The following is a 21,152-nucleotide window of genomic DNA, read 5'->3' on the forward strand; positions in this document are numbered from 1 at the left end:
TGCAGACTTACAGTACTTGTAAAGCCAAAGCTAAATAAACTAGAAATTTCTCGTCTGCTAACAGTATACTGTAAACAACATGTGAACCGTAACAAAAATGTCAATTGAGGTAGAGCAAAAGATTGTTGAAAATGTATGTTGCAAAATATGAAATATATATATATCCAAGCTATTTGTTGTTGTTTTTATATAGTTATATAATTTTAGTAGTTTTCTTCGTGACTGAAAACACCAACAATGTTATTTGTAACTGAATAGTAATGAAAACGATAAACACAATAGCATTTGAATACCGATGCTTAGAATCCCAAGCCATTTACGGCGTTTGGTTCCTAAGTTTGGAAATGCATGCGCACCATGCGTAGTTAGTACGGACTTCCTTAAACAACAATCGCCGAGGTAAATTCGTGCATTAGGCAAATCGTTCATAATTATTTGTACTATTTAACCACAGAAACACACGTTTATCTTTGTTCTTTTGTGCACTTGCCCAGGCGGACAACTATATTATAAAATAACTTGCCCGGACCCAACTTATACTTGCCAGGGGCAATCGGACAACCGTTAATGTTGAGCCCTGCTCCCTCATTGATTTTTTTTATTTAACGTGTCAATTGATGTTCTGTGGTGCGTTATAACTCAAATAAAACAGTGTCAAAAGACGTCATTGGGTGCGCTACGACTCTTCAAGAAAATCCCCCAGTCATTTAAAAATATAATATATTGTTTAATTGTTTTAAAACTTGTCCGCATAGATAGTAAAATCCCGACTCAAACGAGTCCCCAATACATCCGTATCAACCCGACTCTATTACTGTATACTTACTTTTTTTCAAGTTTCTATTTATTACCCGATAATGCCGTTTATTCCGATTTTATAAATCACTTTCTGGTAAATACTGACAATAAAAGCTCTCAATTAATTCTTTAACACAAACCTTGCCTTTTTCTATTGTATCAAATAAATTTTAAGTGACTATTTATATTTTACACTTTATTTATATTTTACCCTTTCCTGCATAGATACACATAATCCCGTCTCGATCAATTCCTTAATATATCCGTATCAACCATACCTTCTATCTATTATAACTGCATACTTACTACTTTTCCAGTCGCTACTCATAACCTGATAATCCCGTATATTTCCGGACTAGGGCTGTAACGATACATTCGAATATTCGAATTACTCGAATACGGCTGTGGACAAATCATATTTTTTATTCGCCACCTCCCGAACAAATATTTGACGAATACAAACAACATGGTTTCGAGTTTGAAAGTTTAATCATCGTATATTACCTCACAAATGAAGGTTCATACAATAAACCCCTATATTTAAATGTTTTTCTCCTTATTTCGGCGTTTTTCATCATTTTTTCCCCCTCCCACTATGTTACACAGTGATATTATCAACAAAAAAGGTGGGCACCGGTTAAATATTTACGACATTGAATTGAAAAATCTTTCGATGGTTGTTTAATGTTTATTTAGGTAAATACGAGTGATTTGATGCTCAAACATACACACAAAGGATTAGCAGATGGAATTTCTTTTTTGTTTATCTTTACGACAATGACTGTGGAACTTACCAACAAACATGGAACCTAGCATGTCAAGTTCCTTAATTGTTCTACTCAAGGATTTTATTGGTACTAGCAGAGCTCCAGATAAGGTTTTGTGAAATTCTTAAATTACTACCAGATTTTCAAAAATAATTCTTAACTCTGAAATTGTATTCTTAACGTTACTTCTAAGTTTTGAAAAATAATGCTTATTTTTTCTAAATGACCTAAAAATAAATAATAATGGTTATTTTCATGCAAAAAAATCAAAATAAACATACTAGCAACTTTACTTATACGAGTTCAACAGTGTCTTTTCAGTATTATACAATTTTGTTTTTCCAATACCTTCATATGCCCAAACTGTGTTTAGATTGCATGCCCTAGATGAATTTTTACATATTTCACATTTAAAACGGGTCTCCCCTTCAATCTTTTCAACAATTAGCCACGGGACTTGTCCCTTCCACTTGTTCAATTGTTTTTTTGTGTTTAAGTTTGGACCCTTGTGTCGCGTTTTTGTTTAGCTTTTCCGACTGTGTCGGCAACTGAACATACAACATCGTATAAGATCTTTTCTATAATGTCTTTCTAAACATTTAACTTCGTCTCACTTTGCGTACAATATGTTAAAAGCGTGTTTTTGGACGCTTTGCAGTTTTTTAGGACGCTCTCTGGGCGCCGCCATTGTTTTTTGACAGATAGACTGTATACGCCGCTTTTATTGGAAAAAATGCACTAAGTTAAACAAACCCGATACCCATTCTATATAAGCACCGCAAAGATCTTTAATACGCGAATACAAATCGATACGAACCGATGTAAAAATAATATTCTTAACTTGATTTTGTAATTCTTAATGGTACGACAAGATTTTAAAATAAATATGTAACAGACTTGAAAATAATTCGTAATTACGAAAATACGACCCTTATCTGGAGCTCTGTACTAGTAATGTTTTTTTTAAAGTTAAAGCAGTTCTCAGTGTGCGAAATTCGCAATAGCCCGAAGGGTTTTGGCTAGTGAAAATCCATTCGGGCTAGTGGGAATTAAATAATTTATATAGTCGTGCTAGTAAGAAATTTTACTTTTTATGTATGTGTATAAGAATTTGGGCTATAACTTTAAAATCCGAATTTCGCTCACTGAGTTCTGGTCAGTGTTTTATTATTTCAAAGTGTTATATTGCATATTTTTAGTATGCAATGAAACTCAATTAATCAAATTTTCGCGAATAAATACTCGTATTCGCCACCCTGTATTCTTGATACGTATCGTATTCGTCTCCTTGTGTATTCGTTACAGCCCTATCCCGGACCCGCCCATTTTCCAGTAAACAAGGGAAATTACTGGAAAAACAGGGTACCCTACATCGACCCATGGTATAATAATCAAAAGGTCGGTGAAAGAAACTCTCAAACACTGCTTACCGTGAACTACCTTCCTCTTAATTCACAATTATTCAACACTTTTGGCTCATCGTCGGATCCATTGGGCAGTGCTTTCCACAGGATTTTTGTAAGGCGCCCCGGGGCTGATAGGGGTGGTTCGGGAGGGGTGTCTACTCCTGACGTTGATTTTTTAAAAATTTAGCATGTTAATTCACGTTCTGTGGTGTGTTTTAACTCAAAGAAAATCAGCGTCAAAAGACTTCATTTGGTGCTCTATGACTCTTCCAGGGTTTTCCACAGGCCATTTAACAGTCCCTCGCCGGGGTGCTTGAATTGTGAAATCAGAGTCCCCGGGGCGCTTGAAATTTTCCGATTAGTGTATTTTTCAGTAAAAGAAAGGGGAGAATGTAAAAAAATCAAAATTTCTCTATCAGTGTATCAATATTCCCTGTTTTAAAAGAGCACTTGGTACCTACTTTCGCATGTAATCGCCATAAACACCACATGGGGTCATAGATAATCCACTGATAGGAGATAACATGACGCGCGTATCGATTATTCTAGCCACATAACGCAGTCATATATGCTGTCCAAGAATTCAACCAGTACCAGAACCCACAACTCCACTAAACATAAAAGAACCCACAATGAAGGAAGTATCTGATGTAGTGAAGAAAGCAAGAAGCGCACCAGGACCAAACGGTATACCCTATAAAGTATACAAGATGTGCCCGATGCTACTACAAAGACTATGGACCCTACTTAAGGTGATATGGAGGAAAGGAAAAGTCCCAGATTGTTGGCAACAGGCAGAGGGAGTATTTACTCCAAAGGAAAAAAGCTCCAAACATGTGACCGAATTCCGAACCATTTCACTTTTGAATGTGGAGGCAGGGTTGGCACCAATCGACTGCCCCCGGTTTTAACCAGCGGTTTTTACCGGTTAAAACCGCCCCGGTCAATACTCCGAAGTGGTCATTACTGGTCAATACTGGTCGATTGAACTTAACCCCCAATTTTAATTTATATTCCATGCCTAATTAAACAATATTGATAATATAAATTAAACAGACATGTTGCAAATAATGTCTTAAGCTATTAATACCCACTATTTTATACCTGTTCATGCAATTTGTAGGCCAATCTCTCAAAATTTTGCAAATAAGTCAAAGTTGGTCAATTTGATTTTTCTGGTTGATTGAACTTTTTTTCAATTCTAATGAATTATGATGCTCAGATAATTCTGTGCTTGATTCAACAAGAACCTGTCAATTACTGTGTATGAGTTGTTCCTCATACCCCACTGTCCCCACAGTCTTCTAACAGTCTTCTCACCTATACAGGTTGGGGCTCCCAAAACTGATAATAGGGCCTTAAATGGCACCTTTTTGACACAATCCTTACTTGTCAAGTATTCTTGCATTGATTTCTTTAAATACTTTTTACACAAAATAGTGAAAAAACTTTAATTTTTATTGATATAAGAATAAAAAACATAATAAGAAATAATTGTTAAAAGAAAAAAATAATTGAAAAGAAGAGTAGACCCACAATTGGAAAACATTATTTGTTGGCAAAATCAAGAACTTTGATTGTTTATTCATTTGAATACCAATTGAACTTTTTAATATGAAAGGGAAAAAAACCTCTTAATACAGAAAGGAAACAAGTTAGAAGTAACTATTAAATTAATAGCAAGTACAATGTAATCTTCTTGTGTGAGTGATATGAAATAGCCTAAGGGCAGATTTGCTTAATTGTCAATATCAGAGACATAACACTGCATGCATTTTATTACCAACTAAGAGGGAAGATTTATAACCCTAGAATACACAAGAGTTCTGTTTGTCCATCTGCTTATCAAATAGATATATCAATAGATAAGTGAAATGTTATGGTACCTACAATAGTAATAATACAGATGTGATACACTGAGATAAAGATATTGCCTTAGTCCTTATGTATTTGAGGCTGTTTCCATAAATAATAAAGAAGTAACTTTGTACAGCTTTAAAGATTTTTTTACAATAAATAACTCAGAAAAAAGTTTATCAATTACAGAATAATTATTGATTTAATATAAAATGGCTCCTTTGTAATGTTTAAATGCTACAATTTTCAATCGACCAGTATTGACCAGTAATGACCAGTATTGACCGGTTTTAACCAGGTATTGACCGCTGGCCCGGTAAATACTCAATTGACCGGTCAATATGCCAACCCTGTGTGGAGGGGAAAATAATCTTCGCTGTCCTGGCAAGACAAATGACCACGTTCCTGACAACCAATCAGTACATTGACACATCAGTACAGAAACGGGGGGTTCTGGGCTTCTCTGGCTGCATTGAACACTCCAGTGCCATCAGTCAGATCATCCGTGAAGCAAAGGTGAACAACAATGACCTCACAGTCGTCTGGTTAGACCTTGCCAACGCCTATGGCTCCATACCACACAAGCTTATTGAAGAAGCAATGAAGCACTATCATATCCCAGAGCATATACAGGGGTCCATAAATGGCTACTTTGATGGCATACAGCTTCGATTCTCCATCGGTGACCAGACAACGCCATGGCAGAGGTTAGAGAAGGGGATAGTAACTGGCTGCACCATCTCAGTGGTACTATTCGTGATGGGCCTGAACTTGATCATCAATGCCGCGAAGAGGGAAACCAGAGGACCAAAAACAGCGTCAGGTATACACCTCCCATCCAGCAGGGGGTTCATGGATGACCTGACCATCACTACCACCACACATGTACAGGCCCGCTGGGTACTAACAGCCCTACAGGACACGGTCACATGGGCACGAATGAAGTTCAAACCCAAGAAGTCAAGGAGCCTGATCATCAAGAAGGGAAAGGTCACCAAAAGATTCACTCTACAGGTGCAAGGAGAAGACATTCCATCCATTATTGACAGTCCAGTCAAGTGCCTCGGCAAGTGGTACTACGCCAGCCTGAAGGACACTAACAACATCACTAGAGTCAAAAACCAGCTCTTAGATGGCCTGAAGCTTATAGACCAGACAGGACTCCCAGGCAAGTTTTAGGCATTGCTCTACCAACATGGGTTACTACCTAGGCTTATGTGGCCCCTTATGCTGTACGAGATAGCTACAACCACTGTAGAAGGATTTGAGAGAGTGATCAACCGGCTTCTCCGGAGATGGCTTGGTGTCCCTCCTAGTTTCACTAGTATTGGACCGTATGGCAGAACCAACCAACTTCAATCCCCAATGACCTCACTAGTTGAAGAGTTCAAGGTTGCCAAAGGAAGACTGGTGGTAACCCTCAAAGAGTCATCAGATGACATGATATGGAACAGCGCTTCTGTTAGTGGACGTCTGAGCGTTAATAACGCCCGAAATGGCAGTCGTACTTCCATAATGCAAATGGTGGAAGTCCCATGTACGTTCAATAATCCGCATGTACGCTATTTCCTAATACACAACACTAACACATGTCAACAGTAAATCGGGTTATTCAGACCATTAACGACGCCTAAGAGCTTCTGTTATCAATGAATTTCTCAGCGAGTGGCAAATATTGATTTTTCCAGCTGTCAATCAAATTCTTCTTGGTAAGCGCCTCAGCCAATCAGCGCTCAGGCAGCCGAATACACCAGGGTTGGCATATTGACCGGTCAATTGAGTATTGACCGGGCCGGCGGTCAATACCCGGTTCAAACCGGTCAATACTGGTCAATACTGGTCGATTGAAAATTGTAGCATTTAAACATTACAAAGGAGCCATTTTATATTAAATCAATAATTATTCTGTAATTGATAAACTTTTGTCTGAGTTATTTATTGTAAAAAAATCTTTAAAGCTGTAAAAAGTTACTTCTTTATTATTTATGGAAACAGCCTCAAATACATAAGGACTAAGGCAATATCTTTATCTCAGTGTATCACATCTGTTACTAAAGTATTATTACTATTGTAGGTACCATAGCATTTCACTTATCTATCGATATATCTATTTGATAAGCAGGTGGACAAAGAGAACTCTTGTGTATTCTAGGGTTATTAATCTGGCATCTTAGTTGGTACATGTAATAAAATGCATGCAGTGTTATGTCTCTGATATTGACAATTAAGCAAATCTGCCCTTAGGCTATTTCATATCACTCACACAAAAGAAGATTACATTGTACTTGCTATTAATTTAATAGTTACTTCTAACTTGTTTCCTTTCTGTATTAAGAGGGTTTTTTCCCTTTCATATTAAAAAGTTCAATTGGTATTCAAATGAATAAACAATCAAAGTTTTTGATTTTGCCAACAAATAATGTTACTTTTCCAATTGTGGGTCTACTCTTCTTTTCAATTTTTTTTTTCTTTTAACAATTATTTCTTATTATGTTTTTATATTCTTATATCAATAAAAAATCAAGTTTTTTACACTATTTTGTTTAAAAAGTATTTAAAGAAATCAATGCAAGAATACATGACAAGTAAGGATTGTGTCAAAAAGGTGCCATGTAAGGCCCTATTATCAGTTTTGGGTGCCCTAACCTGTATAGGTGAGAAGACTGTGGGGACAGTGGGGTACGAGGAACAACTCATACACAGTAATTGACAGGTTCTTGTTAAATCAAGCACAGAATTATATGAGCATCATAATTCATTTGAATTGAAAAAAAGTTCAATCAACCAGAAAAATCCAATTGACCAACTTTAACTTATTTACACAATTTTCAGAGATTGGCCTACAAATTGCATGAACAGGTATAAAATAGTGGGTATTAATAGCTTAAGACATTATTGGCAACATGTTTGTTTAATTTATATTATCAATATTGTTTAATTAGGCATGGAATATAAATTAAAATTGGGGGTAAAGTTCAATCGACCAGTAATGACCACTTCGGGAGTATTGACCGGGGCGGTTTTAACTGGTAAAAACCGCCGGTTAAAACCGCTGGCGGTCGATTGGTGCCAACCCTGGAATACACGCAGACTTCACGCGAAGCTGTATACAATAATATAAGTGACCTCTGCGCTACTAAGTTTTTATGCCGCTAAGTTTTTATTCAGCAATCAAATATTTAAGTCCACGCTTTCCCCGAGGAAGAATGACATGATGTTATTCACGACGTCTAATTTTTCCATGATTTTCATCTGTACACGCAATACACGAGAAATGTTTATTTGTTGGTAGAATTTTCTTAACTTTCCGTGAATAATACAATCTGGAAATATCGGATAACACGTTTAATTATACGCTTTTGAAAATACTTAAATTGAATCATGTATTTTGTTATATCAACGGCCATAACACATAACGCAATAAGTAGTTAAATAACGTGTTTTGAGATTGCCAAACTATGTAAACATATTGGTCTACATGCATGATGGCCATTAATGACCTGTCAAGTTATATCGCAATTCGGAATAAAGTGTACTCTACTACTCTGTAAAATTTAAAGAAAGATGCGCTTTTGTATTTCGAAATTCGCTTTCACCTATGCAAACTTTTCTGAAAGGAGGTACATGTAACATTTTAAATTCAGTCGTTGATTTGTCGTAATTACTAAATATGAACCAGACAGTGCTCTATGCTCTCAAATCGTGTAAATTATTAATGCATGTTTAATGGGAGTTCCCCATCCCACAATCCAATTTGTATATGCACTTGCGTAAAATGGAGGACATTTGCAGACGTCAATATTGGCCACACTTTGTTTTGAAAATAGCAATCGTAATAATACTGGATTATTGGGTAATGGATAGAGTTGGAACATGTACGTATATTAATCTTCTGTAATAAAAGTGGGACTACAAAATGTATGTCTGGGACGTCAAAATTTTAGGCTTGGAAGTCAGGACTTCCAACTTATAAAAGCTTACGGAAGCGCTGATGGAAGGCAGGCATGGAGACTTGCACAGGGCGAAAGTGGTCAGCAAGCCAGGCAGTCGCCCAGGCAGAAAGCAGGCTACGACACAAAGGCATCGTAGGCACCACAGCTATAGGAAGACAAGGCCTGGGCAGTACAAAACCACAACGCTGGAGCACTGCCGGTAAGAAAGAAAGAAGCCAAATGGTCCAGTATGAGATCAGGCTTTCAGAAGAGGAAGACAGGCGAGCCAGAGCAGTCAGGATGGGAAGGCAGTGTGCATGGACACAATGGCAAACCACAGAAAGACACCTGACATGGGTAGACATTTGGCACTACGAACCACTACGACTCAAATTCCTACTGAGATCCGTATATGATCTGCTGCCATCTCCAGTCAATCTACACAGATGGGGGTTAGTGGAAGACCCAAAGTGTCAGCTGTGCGACAAACCAGGAACCTTTTAGCACACCCTCTTATCTTGCTAGACAGCGCTTACACAAGGCGGCTACAGATGGAGGCACGACGCGGTCCTCAAGGAGCTAGCAGACATACTAGAGCGGGAGAGAAGGAAGACAAGACCTATCAACAAGAAGGCAGAACCAACAATCAAATTCGTCAAGGAAAGACAAACTGCCAAGAAGGCAAGAACCGCAGCAACATCTATCCTTGATGAATCAGAGCGTTGGGAGATGAAGGTCGACCTAGGAAAACAGCTGGTATTCCCAGACATAGTCCATACCACACAGAAACCAGACATAGTTATATGGTCTCCCAAGGACAAGGAACTGGTGATGATAGAACTCACTGTACCCTGGGAGACTAGGTGTGATGAGGCCAATGAGCGCAAAATCGGAAAGTACACTGAGCTACAAGAACAGTGTAAAAGTGGTGGTTGGAGTGCCTGGCTGTTCCCCAATGAAATAGGGTACAGAGGATTCCCAGCCCAATCAGTATGGATAATGATCAGCAACATTGGGATCAATGGAGGTGACAGGAAGAGGGCTGTAGGCAGACTTGGACAAGCTGCAGAAAGAGCATCCAACTGGCTGTGGATGATGCGAGAGGAGAAGAGCTGGACGCTAAACCACTGACCCGTAGTGTTTGGCCAACACTACGGATCCACTGCCCGGAGAGTGTCCTGGGATTAAAGGATAGAAACACTTGATAATAGGCAGTTCCCAGCTGATGAGTCAGTGGTTTGTGCAGTAGTATCTGTATTCTACTCATCTGACAATGATGTATCACAGGAAACTCTCAGGTAACTTTCCAGTCGTCAAACTGTGATGTTCATCGTCCAATCGGTTACGCGAATGCTTATGAGGGCGGGGTTAACTATCGACAATTATTTTTTATTTACGTCAGACACGAAGTAAGAGTTTATCGCAGCTTGATTAGCAAGTTGTACCATTCACGTAATATTAAACCGGTAACTAGTAAAGTACATTAAAGACAGTTTCGGGCATCATCATCACACCTTTTTACTTTAAACAAGTGTTACTTATGACACGTTCGTACTCTATATATGCTCCGTGTGACACAATATTAATACGAGAAATTAATTGCAAGTGGTAAGCATTTACTTACTTGTGGCGAGTAAGTTGTGCAAATAACTCCGGGTAACAATTTATGCGATAACAATTTAATTCCAGTACATGTATATTTCATCATGTCCATTTATAGAACTGATTCACCTCGTTTTTTCGACACTTAATGCGCTTTAACAAATAATTGTTGAATTTATAACGCACAATTGTAAATGTTTAGTTCGATTTTCAAATGTGCATCATCAATTTGTAATCCGAAGCACGCTTCCGAATTTTAATTTTACGTGACATTAACAAATTGTAGCATCAAATAAACAGTGTATTATCCTTTGTAACAAGAAAAAGCGCGCAAAAGATATGCAGACATGTAGAACGTTGCATGGAAGGTGTGGATGTATTTTGTGTTGTATAAAAACATGAACATCATGTCAGGCGATTTACGCGTGTTCTTTGGAAAAGACGATACATGTAATTGCCACATAAATCTTAGCCAGTTACTTAGAAGACTGATGATAGCAACCGGCCGTAATCCTCGTGGACAACGTGAATTTCATGCATAATTCCGTCAAAACATTTATTCGACTTGTAAAGTGTTTAAACAAATTATCGTTGAATTCATAACACAACTGTTAATATTTGTTGAAATCTCAAATGGGAATAATTAAATTTGTAATCTGAAACCCATTGCTGTATGTGGATGTTACCGCGTTTTAGATCCGAAACACACTTCCGAATGTAAATGTTACCGCAACGTTGAAATATTCTTGCTTCAAATTAGCAGTGCAAATTTATTTTGTGCCGATTGCCGATCGAATTCATCGGTTAGAATCTCCCGAAAATTGGTTCTTTTTCCCAAATCTTTAAAATTGCGATCTGAAGTTTTGATCTCACAAAACGACGATTATTGACAATGAATAACTGAAGTATGTAGCACCGATAGCTTGCCGCGTTTTGTAAAACGGCTTTTGATTGGTTTATCGCGTCGGCATATGGCCAATCATGTGGCGCAGTAGACATTGTCAACATTTCTCACTGCAGCAGAATGGCTGAGCCGAAGAAAAAGAAACTGAAGTCTTGAAGACTTCGGTTTTATGAATAAACCGAAACCTGGTGAGATCGATTTGGATTTGCACAACAGTTTATGTATTGTTCCTTTGTTCAGATGCATGCATATACATACCGCACAATAATTCAGCTGCAGACCCAAAACTGCAAAAGCGTCTCGCATCCTTGAATAATTATTAACTGTGCATTCTCAACCGATATACAATGTTACAGTGATAAATATGAAATAAAACATAAAAAATATCATGCAGTGTGTATACTTGTTTCGAGAGTTTGTTTTGTTGAACAAAGTGTTTGTTTCAAGTTGTGTTTTTGCATCGATTTTTGCAAGGCACTCCTGGGAGGAGGTGTTTTTTATTGCTTCGTTCTGTTGTTACACTATTCAAGGTAAGACAAACGATTTGTGCTCTATTTATATTTGATACTTTTGCAATTGAACAGTACTATTTCTTCAATTGACAGGGTTTTCCTTTGCGCACAAATTCAGTTAATTGTTTTGAGCTAGATGCATATTGTTTCCATTATTCTTATGGAAATTGTTGGAGACATTTTGACTCCCTATTTTTCTCGTCCAAGGGAAATTGAGACAAAAGAGAAAGAAGCTTTCAAATGCACATATTTACCGCTTCTGGCTTCAAGTTAAACTTTGTTTACTCAATTATTATTATGCCCCCCTTCGAAGAAGAGGGGGTATATTGCTTTGCTCATGTCGGTCGGTCGGTCGGTCTGTCGGTCCACCAGGTGGTTGTCAGACGATAACTCAAGAACGCTTGGGCCTAGGATCATGAAACTTCATAGGTACATTGATCATGACTCGCAGATGACCCCTATTGATTTTTAGGTCACTAGATCAAAGGTCACGGTGACCCGAAATAGTAAAATGGTTTTTGAATGATAACTCAAGAATGCATACGCCTAGGATCATGAAACTTCATGGGTAGATTGATCATAACTCGCAGATGACCCCTTTTGATTTTGAGGTCACTAGGTCAAAGGTCAAGGTCACGGTGACCCGAAATAGTAAAATGGTTTTCGGATGATAACTCGAGAACGCATACGCCTAGAATCATGAAACTTCATAGGTAGATTGATCATGACTTGCAGATGACCCCTATTGATTTTGTGGTCACAAGGTCAAAGGTCACGGTGACCCGAAATAGAAAACTGATTTTTGGATGATAACTCAAGAACGCTTTTGCCTAGGATCATGACACTTCATAGGTACATTGATCGTGACTCGCAGATGACCCCTATTGATTTTCAGGTCACTAGGTCAAAGGTCAAGGTCACAGTGACAAAAATCGTATTCACACAATGGCTGCCTCTACAACGGACAGCCCATATGGGGGGCATGCATGATTTACAAACAGCCCTTGTTTTGAGATTTGGTTTCATTTCTTTTTCTTGGGAGATGATTGACCAAGTGCTTAGGAGCTGTATGACAGTATTATAATGAATCTAGCAGCACTCATGGATATTTGTTGCTATGGATTTTGTATTTTTTACTCATTTTTATCATATAAATTTAAAGGGACTGTCAACCACGACAACGAAGAAAAGAAAAGTTGTAAAATACCGTACTGTTTTTCATTTATTAGTTTATATTGATAAAAATATCACGACTGGTATATTACATTACTTGAAAAAAGTTGTTAAGTTGTCTCATTTTCAGTATATTTGGTAATAAAATTTACTGGGTATGTCTACCAGGTAACTACCAATTCACTATCAATTACGCCAGTTGATTGATCATCATCTTCACGTGGTAAACCCAGGAATGCAATTTGTGCATGCGTAGTGAATTATAGTGTGTATATTGTTATGTCACCTATTTTCGCGATGAACTTTCGATTTCAAATCACTCATGGAGCTGCACATTTTGAGTGGTGAAAGGTCAAGGTCATCCTTCAAGGTCAGAGGTCAAATATATGCTGCCAAAATCACTCATTTTATGAATATTTTTGCAATATTAAAGATAGCAACTTGATATTTGGCATGCATGTGTATCTCATGGAGCCGCACATTTTCAGTGGTGAAAGATCAAGGTCATCCTTCAAGGTCAGAGGTCAAGTATATGTGGCCAAAACCGCTCTTTTTATGAATACTTTGGCAATATTGAAGATACCAACTTGATATTTGGAATGCATGTGTATCTCATGGAGCCGCACATTTTGAGTGGTGAAAGGTCAAGGTCATCCTTCAAGGTCAAAGGTCAAACAAATAACAAAAAATTCAAAGCGGCGTAGAAGGGGACATAGTGTTTCTGACAAACACATTTTTCTTGTTAATATATTTTTTTATGCGCTTCTTTTTAATTTCAACCTTGCAAATTACCTTTTCCATTGCCATTTTATTCTTCTTTTCATCCTTCTTCAATTTTTCGTCATGCAATTGATCCGCTGAAATGACAAATTAGCAGTTACTTTTGGCTTTTCGGAGAGCCCCCATCAAACCCCAAAAAAATTATTTGCCAGAGATATAAGATATAAGAGATGTTAGATATGTGATAGACAGCATTGTGTTTCAGTATAAACTACAGACCAGACTCCTTTTCTCTAAATGGCTTGAAAAAAATCTTACACATTACTGCTCACCATGTAGAAATCTGTTTTGCATCATTACAGGTGGCTGCTGTGGGGCAGCTGGAAGAAAGTTCATAGTTGGAGGATGGGGCTGGTCATGGTGGCTTGTAACAGATGTGCAACGGTAAGTTACTGTTTAGACAGCAATTAGCAGTCACCAAACTGTAGGATGTGGCTTGTAACAGATGTGCAACAGTAAGTTACTGTGGAGATAACAATTAGCAGTCACCAAACTGTAGCATTTAATTTTGGAACAACATTTATATAAATAACCTAGTTTTTTTTTCTAAAATAAAATTACAAAAAAAGGATCTAGAAACATAAACAAACAAATTTTATGAGTGATGATATCATGCAATAATTTTCATGAAAATCAGGTTTCATTTCATTACATTGTACCCCAGCGAAATAAATAAATTATTTCGCTTTCAAGTAGTATTAGTTTAAGATTAGTTATTGCATTTGTCCGTTACTACAAAAATGTCTATTTTGAAAAATGTTATAATGGTCAACCAATTGTGAATGCTGTAAATGCTATTTGTTGTTTTATTTGGCAGTTGTCCTGCCTCAATAGATTTAAATTGAATGTTCAGGGCTTTCCTTAGACCTCAAATCTCAAGAGTAAAGGACTCTTGGGATCATATTTTCAAGAGTCAAAATCAAACTTCTAAGAGTCCTAATAATAACGCAGGAGAGTCAATAATTTTTTGCAATTTAAGCAAATTACTGAGATATAATATATAAAAAGCAACAAATTAAAAGATACATGTATGTTAACATTTATTTCTTACATTGTACTGTCACTACAACACTATGCATTTTAAAGCAATATCTCAATGATTAATAAATACAAGTCAAAACATGTATTCTAATACAACATTAACTTCATGTATACAGCAGAGTAATATGTCATATGTTCTAAACAACATCTCAAAGAGTAATATGTCATATCATGTCTTACACAACATCTCAGAGAGCAATATGTCATATGTCCTACAAAACATCTCAAAGATTACATACAAAATATGTATTCTAATACAACATTTACTTCATGTATACAGCAAAACAATATGCCATATGTCCTACAAACTAACAATCATTTGAGCAAATAAATAAATCATTCATGCATTTAAAGAGTGATCTCAAATTGGTGCCCTAGTAAAGAAAAGGTAACATCACTATGGCTACACACACACACAACTAGCATAAAACCAGCAAACTATCACTTTCTTCTCTTGCACATGACCTGAAACCTGCGCAGCACATTCTAGGATGGAATAACAGATTTTGGGATCCAATAACTTTGCGTGACCGTTTCCCGTGGCTATTAAATTAAGAATGAAATACAAATTGTTAAAAAAAACACATTTCCGCTGGCTATCATAAAAAAACATACGGGTGGCACCTTAAAACAATAGCCTATATAAATCGGTAAACTATAAAAGGAAATTATTTCTACTCACCGATAAAGGTGCCTCCGTATTTTATCCCATAAAAAATTCCAACGCCCTTTAATTATTCCATGTGCCATCTTCACTGAAGACATGCGGCAAACATGCCGTTTTCTATGCCTTCTCAAACGGGCAATTATTACGCCTACATGTATTTTGTAATCAATTAGCACATGCAAAAATTGTCACTTTGCCACAAGGTCAGTTATATTGGATATAGTTATTTTTAGCAACTTTGATGCAAAGCGTGTAATTTGACGTTGTAGACAGTACATATGACAGCATAACTTTCGCGCGCCTTTGAATTGAGCAAACATGAAGTTAAACAGTGATGGGTGCATTCAGCTTTGGAAATACATTCTGACATACTCTGGAAATATCTCAAAATATGCTTTTCAGTGTACTGTGGATATGGATGTTATTATTTTATATTGAATATTATTAAAACTGACGCGGATGAGTCCATTCTGTTTTGGTGGGTTTATAGTTCTTTTTAAATACTCAGCTTTTATGAGTACATACGTACAGCTCAGAGGGTCAATACCTGGGAGTTGGATTATTACAACTAGGTGGGTTTAATACACGTCTTTTCCGCAAACAGCTGATGACAAACGCTATGATAAATAATGGAAAGTTAATACACGTGTCATCGAACCAGCAGTGTTTTAATTGGTCAATATTAGATTTCTCAATTAACCTAACTCCGCCTACTGGGTGGACTTGTGCTTCGATGATTGGAAAAGGGCGTTAACGATTAGCGTCTACTAAATGAGATACTCTGCCCCGAGCCAATAATCGCTTAGTCTTAACAACTTTTAATCTCGTTGACGCAAGTCGGTATATTCCTCCGGGTTAAATGTGACGCATGACATAATTTTCTCAAGAGTCAAAAAGGGGTCTTCTGTCATTTTCAAGCGTCAAAACCCGGGAGCTCGAGTCAAAGGAAAGCCCTGATGTTGATGACTGGTTTAATTTTTACAAATACCGGTAGTACTTCCCTGGAAAATGTCATTATTTTTTACCCCAACAGTATCAGTCTAGAGGTGATGACCCTCAACCCGGTGTGTGAGAGTGTTGAGACATCAGAAGGTGTCCCTGTCACAGTGACAGGCGTGGCACAAGTGAAGATCATGCGACAACCTGACATCCTCAAGACAGCGTGCGAACAGTTCCTGGGCAAGTCTGTGGACCATATTGAACGTGTCATCCTGCAGACTCTGGAAGGCCATTTGAGAGCCATTCTTGGTATGTTGCTCTGTCATACCTAATGCTCTTGAATCTTGATGATTACTTGAGAGCCATTCTTGGTATGTTGCTCTCTCATACCTAATGCTCTTGAATCTTGATAATCGTTTGAGAGCCATTCTTGGTATGTTGCTCTGTCATACCTTATGCCCTTGAATCTCGATGATCGCTTGAGAATCATTCTTGGTATGTTGCTCTCTCATACCTTATGCCCTTGAATCTCGATGATCACTTGAGAGCCATTCTTGGTATGTTGCTCTCTCATACCTTATTCCCTTGAATCTCGATGATTGCTTGAGAGCCATTCTTGGTATGTGGCTCTTTCATACCTAATGCTCTTGAATCTTGATGATTACTTGAGAGCCATTCTTGGTATGTTGCTCTCTCATACCTAATGCTCTTGAATCTTGATGATCATTTTTGAGCCATTCTTGGTATGTTGCTCTCTCATACCTAATGCTCTTGAATCTTGATGATTGCTTGAGAGCCATTCTTGGTATGTTGCTCTCTCATACCTAATGCTCTTGAATCTTGATGATCACTTGAGAGCCATTCTTGGTATGTTGCTCTCTCATACCTAATGCTCTTGAATCTTGATAATCAATTGAGAGCCATTCTTGGTATATGGCTCTCTCATACCTTATGCTCTTGAATCTTGATGATGATCTACCTTTTATTTAGTGTTATCAGCTCAAGCCAAGTGTTGGTTAATTATGAACAGCGCTTTCAGCATTATAATGGTTAAATTGATAAAATATATTATTTAGCAGTTTTTCTAGGAGCAATATAAGAGGAAAACTATTTGCTCTCGGTATGTTTGAGACAGGCTTCTAAAGGCTCAAGCTAGGGCGTTTAAACTTAACTGAATGGGAATGTCCTTGTAGAAAGAGTTAATTTTTAAAGAGGCAACTGAATGTTTTATAATATAGTGGATGAATTTATCAACCTAGCCCAAATGAAATCCTTTATTTGGCTCCATAATGTAATCTTCAGGTACACTGAGTGTTGAGGCAATCTACCAGGACCGAGACCAGTTTGCCCAGCTGGTGAGAGAAGTTGCCTCCCCTGACGTGGGCAAGATGGGTATCGAAATCCTCAGCTTCACCATCAAGGACATCTTTGACAACGTGCAATACCTGTCCTCACTGGGTCGGGCGCAGACTGCCAACGTGAAGCGTGATGCTGACATTGGTGTGGCAGAGGCCAACAGAGATGCTGGAATCAGGGTAGGGAAATTATTGTGCATTGATGGCTTTCAAAAGTCATGAAATAACCGTGCAAGTTAATCATGAACTGAAATGAAATATTAAATATCATATAACAAAATTATGCATTTTGTTCGAATGTGTCCTTTATACTTTTTTTGAAGGGGCCTTTTCACAGATTTTGACATGTATTGAAGTTTTTCATTAAATGCTTTATATTGATAAAATTAATGTAACATTGGATCTAAAAAGCTCCAGTAAAAAAACAAGAATAGAATTTAAAAGAAAAAGAAACCCTCAACTGAGCTCGAACCACTGATCCCTGGAGTAAAAGTCTATCGCTTAGACCATTCGGCCATCCGCGCTTATACAATCAGGGATGAATTTTATACTTTATATAAGCAATATTTGTAGTATTACAAAACAACAAGAAAACTCCGCATTTTTCAATTGTTTCGCGTTGCAACGCTTTATAATTTTCAGGTTTTTAAATCAACATAAGATGCATATAAAGGATATTTTAGAGCATGGTAAATGTTCATTATTATTATTTGCTCTCAAAAAATATAATTAATCAAAAATTTGTTTGCAAATCTAAAACTTTTTGTTTTTATGCTCCCTGAAAATATTCGGGGAGCATATAGTTGCCAGTTTGAAGTTCCTTCCTTACTACCGTACTTCCTTCCGTCACACTTTTGTTACCGTTTCTCATAGCACCTTGAATACTTACCGATCTCTTTCATATTTGACATGTAGGTACCTTGCATTGACCTCTACCTTTTGATGAGGTTTGAGGTCACTGGGTCAAGGTCAAGGTCACCGACGCTAATAATAATATACTTTTTCCGTCACACTTTTGTTACAGTTTCTCATAGCACCTTCAATACTTTACTGATCTCTTTCATATTTGGCATGTAGGTACCTTGCATGGATCTCTACCTTTTGATGAGGCTTGAGGTCACTGGGGTCAAGGTCCCCGAGGCTAATAATATACTTTTTCCATCACACTTTGTTTACAGTTTCTCATAGCACCTTCAATACTTTACCGATCTCTTTCATATTTGGCATGTAGGTACCTTGCATGAAACTCTACCTTTTGATGAGGTTTGAGGTCACTGGGGTCAAGGTCACTGACGCTAATAATAATATATTTTTTCCGTCACACCTTTGTTACCGTTTCTCATATCACCTTCAATACTTTACAGATCTCTTTCATATTTGGCATGTAGGTACCTTGCATGGACCTCTACCTTTTGATGAGGTCACTGGGGTCAAGGTCACGGAGGCTAATAATATACTTTTTCTGTCACACTTTTTTTACAGTTTCTCATAGCACCTTCAATACTTTACCGATCTCAATCATATTTGGCATATTTACCTTGCATGGACATCTACCTTTTGATGAGGTTTGAGGTCACTAAGGCTAATGATAGAATTTTCCATCACACTTTTTTTTTACAGTTTTTCATAGTATCTTCAATACTTTACCGATCTCTTTCATATTTGGCATGTAGGTACCTTGCATGGACCTCTACCTTTTGATGAGGTTTGAGGTCACTGGGGTCAAGGTCACAGAGGCTTATAATAGATTTTTCCTTCACAATTTTGTTACAGTTTCTCATATCACCTTCAATACTTTACCGATCTCTTTCATATTTGGCATTTAGGTACCTTGCATGGACCTCTACCTTTTGATGAGGTTTGAGGTCACTGGGGTCAAGTTCAAGGTCACCGAGGCTAACAATAGATTTTTCCGTCATACTTGTTACAGTTTCTCATAGCGCCTTCAATACTTTACCGATCTCTTTAATATTTGGCATGTAGGTACCTTGCATGGACCTCTACCTTTTGATGAGGTTTGAGGTCACTTGGGTCGAGGTCAAGGTCACAGAGGCTAATAATAGATTTTTTCAGGTGGTTATTAACACTTAGATTGACAAAGGGCTTCATCGGGGAGCATCCATCAGTTTCACTGATATTCTTGTTTAAATTTTGTCCCGAAACATGAATTGGCCCCTTTAATGGTATAATTGTTTACTGTTACTTGCAAGTTAATGTGTCAAAAGTAAAACAAAATTCATAATTAAAAAAGCATGTTCATGTCATATACTGAGACATATAGCAAAAATATGCTCAGTTGTTATGAAATCATTTTAGTCCTATTTATAATGGTACGTTGTTTGTATGATTTGTGAAAGTTTGTTAAGATCTTTAGCATATTATAATGTGCCTTAAAATTTAGACAAATTACAACTAGCTTAATTAATCATAGAATTTCCCCAAAAGGTAAAGAAAATGCGAAAAGTCCTATTTATACTGGTATGTTGTAATGCGCTTAAAATATAAGACAAATTACCACTAGCGTCATTAATCATGAGTTTTTCCAAAAAGATAAAGAAATTACGTAAAATTATTGTGGTTGACATTTTAAAATCCTTAGTAAAAATGAAAAATGTGCAAGTACATTTTGATTTTGTATCTTATTTAATCATCATATATAGAAGTGTATTGAAGTATATGAAGAGAACAGAGCATGGTTGTCATCCTGAAACTAGTTACAATTTACAAATCCTTCATTTCGCAATTTGAAATTTTCAAGTATATTGTTTAGATTTCATCTTGAAAATACTTTATGTTAGAAAAAAAGAGGATTTTATTAAGCAGATTTACCAACATTATTTTTCATCATACTAAAGCATATGAATTTGAACATACATGTTTATTTGATTTTTGTAAATTTAAGTTTGTTTATATTAATATGTTTTGAATACATGGCTTATATTTATGCCCCCCTTCGAAGAAGAGGGGGTATATTGCTTTGCACATGTCGGTTGGTCTGTCGATATGTCGGTTCGTCCACCAGGTGGTTTCCGGATGATAACTCAAGAACGCTTGGGCATAGGATCATGAAACTTCATAGGTACATTGATCATGACTCGCAGATGACCCCTATTGATTTTGAGGTCACTAGGTCAAAGGTTAAGGTCAAAGTGACCCGAAATAGTAAAATGGTTTCCAGATGATAATTCAAGAACGCTTAGGCATAGGATCATGAAACTTGATAGGTAGATTGATCATGACACGCAGATGACCCCTATTGATTTTCAGGTCACTAGGTCAAAGGTCAAGGTCACAGTGACCCGAAATAGTAAAATGGTGTCCGGATGATAACTTAAGAACGCTTAGGCCTAGTATCATGAAACTTGATAGGTAGATTGATCTTGACTCACAGATGACCCCTATTGATTTTCAGGTCACTA

General features: G+C 37.2%; 1 protein-coding gene across 2 annotated transcripts in view; it reads left to right on the plus strand.

The window, feature by feature from the left end:
- LOC127837433 (flotillin-2-like) overlaps nt 1-21,152 on the plus strand; it is a 30,839-nt gene that overhangs the window by 681 nt on the left and 9,006 nt on the right. Inside the window, exons 2-5 of one of the 2 annotated variants that reach the window (XM_052364545.1) lie at nt 11,383-11,454; nt 14,034-14,115; nt 16,473-16,687; nt 17,681-17,913. In XM_052364545.1, coding sequence (XP_052220505.1) covers nt 11,436-11,454; nt 14,034-14,115; nt 16,473-16,687; nt 17,681-17,913 — 549 coding nt within the window. In that variant the 5' untranslated portion in view covers nt 11,383-11,435. The remainder of the gene's footprint in view (nt 1-11,382; nt 11,455-14,033; nt 14,116-16,472; nt 16,688-17,680; nt 17,914-21,152) is intronic. The other variant, XM_052364534.1, reaches the window with a different exon arrangement.

Source organism: Dreissena polymorpha, chromosome 1, assembly GCF_020536995.1.
Source record: "Dreissena polymorpha isolate Duluth1 chromosome 1, UMN_Dpol_1.0, whole genome shotgun sequence".
In the NCBI taxonomy this organism is placed as follows: Eukaryota; Metazoa; Mollusca; class Bivalvia; order Myida; family Dreissenidae; genus Dreissena; species Dreissena polymorpha.